Raw genomic sequence first — 4,348 nt, forward strand, 5'->3', positions numbered from 1 at the left:
AGAGAGAGAGAGAGAGAGAGAGAGAGAGAGAGAGAGGGGGGGGGGGGGGGGGTGGGGAGGGTTAGTGAAAGGGGGGGGGGTGACTGACGGTTGAGCAGTCGTGGGACTGGGTGGTGTGACGGAGACGGCGGGCTTCTCCTGACAGGACTCCTCATCCAGGATAATTGCCCTTTTTGGCATTCAGATTATGCTGACGCAGACCCATGTCCGTGTGGAAGCTCCTTCAGACAGAGGCGCGCACACGCACGCTCACACACACACACACACACACACGCGCGCGCGCACACACACACACACACATACACACCTACACACGTACACACACAGACACACACACATCAGTCACCGCAAGGGACACACGGTCCATATCTGGATGATGTAAGTGTTAAAGTTCAGACTTTTAGTCCTGTGACTCTCATTCAACCCCAGAGCGCCGCGCACAACAGGAGTCACTTCAGGAGTCACTTCAGGAGTCACTTCCAGGGGAGGCTGGTGGAGGACAGGAGAGGCTGGTGGAGGTAGAGACCGGAGGACAGGGGAGGCTGGTGGAGGACAGGGGAGGCTGGTGGAGGACAGGGGAGGCTGGTGGAGGTAGAGACCGGAGGACTGGGGAGGCTGGTGGAGGACAGGGGAGGCTGGTGGAGGACAGGAGAGGCTGGTGGAGGTAGAGACCGGAGGACAGGGGAGGCTGGTGGAGGACAGGGGAGGCTGGTGGAGGACAGGGGAGGCTGGTGGAGGTAGAGACCGGAGGACAGGGGAGGCTGGTGGAGGACAGGGGAGGCTGGTGGAGGACAGGGGAGGCTGGTGGAGGACAGGGGAGGCTGGTGGAGGTAGAGACCGGAGGACAGGGGAGGCTGGTGGAGGACAGGGGAGGCTGGTGGAGGTAGAGACCGGAGGACAGGGGAGGCTGGTGGAGGACAGGGGAGGCTGGTGGAGGTAGAGACCGGAGGACAGGGGAGGCTGGTGGAGGACAGGGGAGGCTGGTGGAGGTAGAGACCGGAGGACAGGGGAGGCTGGTGGAGGACAGGGGAGGCTGGTGGAGGTAGAGACCGGAGGACAGGGGAGGCTGGTGGAGGTAGAGACCGGAGGACAGGGGAGGCTGGTGGAGGTAGAGACCGGAGGACAGGGGAGGCTGGTGGAGGTAGAGAGCGGAGGACAGGGCTGCAGGCATGAGGACAAAGATGTCACACGTGTCTGATATCATTTCCTCATTCTGTCCTGTGCGTCACAATGAGCCTTTGTCCTCCTGTTTCTACCTCCGCCAGCCTCCCCTGGTCTCGGGCCAGGAGTGCTTCCGGACCATGTGACCATGTGACCAGGACAAACTCTGGGCCTGTTGCCATCGCTGTAAGGAGAAGAATGGTTGGTTAGAGACTCTGTGTTCCTCTACCTCATCATGGATATGTTTGATTGATTGATTGATTGAAAACTTTATTAGAAGATTTGCAGGAGTAGGTACATGAAAGTACATATTACATACAAGGTCAACTAACAGGATAAAAACCCAAGAAAGCCACTGGCTTATTTCAATTGGGGTCCTTGATTCTCAATTCATCGTTACATGTAAGACAGACAAAAAAAACTAGTACTATCTACAAGATAATACAGACAAATAACTAGTACTATCTACAAGATAAACATACATCCATCATGGGAAGAACAATATAACAAAACATTAGGTATGTACAGCGGGTAGGACAGGTGGGGACATACACCACAGGTGGGGGCGGGGGACAAAACACAAAGTATGTACAGTGGGTAGTTCGGGTCTTTTAATCTGATTTTTGATTTAGAGGGTCCAGTTACTGATTGCAGCCTCCTGTAAATGTTTTTTGAGAGTGGTTTTGAAGGTGGGCAGTGTTTTGCACTCCTTTAAGATTATAGGAAGGGCGTTCCACATTTTTACTGCATAGTTTGCAAACGAGTTTAACCCCTTGTTTGTGGTGCAACGCGGTTGAACGTGGTTCGTGGAGCTTCCTCTGGTATTGTATGTGTGGACGTTGTTCACTTTTTGGAAGTATGTTGACAGGTACTTGGGTGTCTTTGTGGTGTAGCGTATCTTGAAGACCAGGCCCAGTGCAAGCTGCTGCACTCTGTCAACTACTCGTAGCCAATCAAGGCTCAAAAAATGAGCAGCGGTTAGATGCGTCCTAGGGTTGAGGCCTAGCAAAAGCCTAACCAGTTTATTTTGGGCTGTCTGGAGTCTTGTTTTTTGGGCCTTTGTGGTTCTATAGTACCATGATGTTACGGCATAGTCGAAGTGACATTGAATGAGAGCTCCTGATAGGGTCCTCAGTGTGTTTTTACTGACAAGTGAGGATATCCTGTACAAGAATCTAGTTCTATGGTTCACTTTTTTGATTACTTTTGCTGCCATTTTATCTCCGGAAAGATTTGCCTCTAAGATGGAGCCCAGGTATGTAATATCCTCTTTTCTTGTGATATTAATGTTACCAACTTTTATTTTGAAATGTACAGCCTTTCTGAGTTTAGATGGGGATCCGTATAGGATGGTTTCAGTTTTACCTAGGTGTATTGATAGTTTATTGTCAGCTAGCCAGATGCAGATTCTACTCAGTTCAGTGCTTAGCGCTTTTTCCACCTGCAATATGTCCCTGTCAGAGACCAGCAGAGCCGAGTCATCCGCGAACAGGAACAAATTGCAATCACATGCTGATGACATGTCATTCACATATATTAGGAACAGTAAAGGTCCCAATATGCTTCCTTGTGGAACGCCGCAGGTCACTGGGAGGGGGGGGACAGTGTTCCGTTCACACTAACCACCTGTTCCCTCCCCTCTAAGTAGGATTGCATCCAGCTCACCGATGTTCTATCGAACCCAATTGCTTTCAGTTTATCTAACAATATGTGGTGATCTACTGTGTCGAAGGCCTTCTGGAGGTCCAGCATGACCATGCCGCAGTACTTGCCCGAGTCCACCTCATGGTTGATGTGGTCGTTCAAATAGAGAAGGCATGTGTCAGTGGAATGGGATGTTCTGAATCCTGATTGAAATTCATACATCAGATTTTTTTCGGTAAGGTACCTATCAACCTGTTCATAAACAATTTTTTCCATAAGTTTCGAGATGGAATTAAGAATAGAAACAGGTCGGTAGTTGCCTGGGTCTAATTTGCTTCCTTTTTTATACAGTGGGGTTACCCTTGCTATTTTAAAGTCAAGGGGGACGTGTCCCTGTTTGATGGAGAGGTTTATTATGTGGGTGATGATTGGGGTAATGGAGGCAGCTGAGTCTTTTAGAAATCTGGCTGGAATATTGTCATGGCCCGTGGCCTTTTCTGAGCCTTTGTCCTCCCCTGGCCTCCCTGGTCTGACTGTATGTGTGTGTGTGTGTGTGTGTGTGTATGTGTGTGTGTGTGTGTGTCTGCGAGGGAATGGGGGTGAGAGAGAGGTGAAGAGAAATAGCGAGATGGAAGAGAGAGCGAATGTTGGACAATGAGGGAGAGAGAGAGAGGGGTAGGTAAAGAGATCTTGAGAGATGAGGGGGGGAGAGAGAGAGAGGGATGATGGGGGGGGGGGGGGGGGGATAGAGTAAACCAATTGACCTCTGACTGGAAAAAGGCTTTCATTCCAAAAGAAAGAAACACACACACACCTGTGAGACCGGAACGTTCACTCTGTGGCCCGCTGGACAGGAAGTGCTGGTCCTGGAGGAGGTGACTGACACCCTGACTGGCGGTTGCCTATAGCGCTGCAGCCTCTTCTCCCTCTCTCCCTCTCTCCCTCTCTCTCTCTCTCTCTCTCTCTCTCTCTCCCTCTCTCTCTCTCTCTCTCTCTCTCTCTCTCTCTCGCCGTCTCTCCCTCTCCCTCTCCCTCTCTCCCTGTCCCCCTCACCCTCTCCCTCTCACCCTCTCCCTCTCTCCCCCTCACCCTCTCCCAAACTGTCGTCTGGGGCCATGCACTGGTCGAGTCAGGACCGCTCAACGTGGTCATGGTGGAATTGTGGGATTGAAGCGCCATTGTAATCACGCATGCGCACACCCTCGTACATGAGACACACAGACACACACACACACACACACACACACACACACACACTGACACAGGCGCTGTCAGACATCTTTTTCTCTCTAAAACACACTCACACTCATATTCACATCCCTCTTCAAACAAACGCACTTGATTAAATATTGAAGAGTGCCCATGGCGACCGGAGCGTAGATACAATCCTTCTCTGACGGAACACTCCATCCATGGGAAAACTGGAGAGGAGAGGGAGGAGAGGAGGGAGAGGAGAGGAGAGGGAGGAGGGGAGAGAGGGAGGAGGGGAGAGGAGAGGAGAGGGAGAGGAGAGGAGAGGAGGAGAGAGAGGGAGGAGGGGAGA

At 51.6% G+C, this 4,348-nt stretch overlaps 1 protein-coding gene across 1 annotated transcript in view; it reads right to left on the minus strand.

The window, feature by feature from the left end:
* The window catches only part of rapgef5a (Rap guanine nucleotide exchange factor (GEF) 5a), a gene marked incomplete at both ends in the record, with an annotated part of 38,766 nt that extends 37,423 nt beyond the window's left edge, over positions 1 to 1,343 (minus strand). Inside the window, 1 exon segment of the mRNA XM_080527698.1 lies at positions 1,257 to 1,343. Coding sequence (XP_080383824.1) covers positions 1,257 to 1,343 — 87 coding nt within the window.
* Positions 1,344 to 4,348: the final 3,005 nt, after the last annotated feature.

This window comes from Nansenia antarctica (assembly GCF_963989245.1).
Source record: "Nansenia antarctica genome assembly, chromosome: 3".
NCBI classification, from domain to species: domain Eukaryota; kingdom Metazoa; phylum Chordata; class Actinopteri; order Argentiniformes; family Microstomatidae; genus Nansenia; species Nansenia antarctica.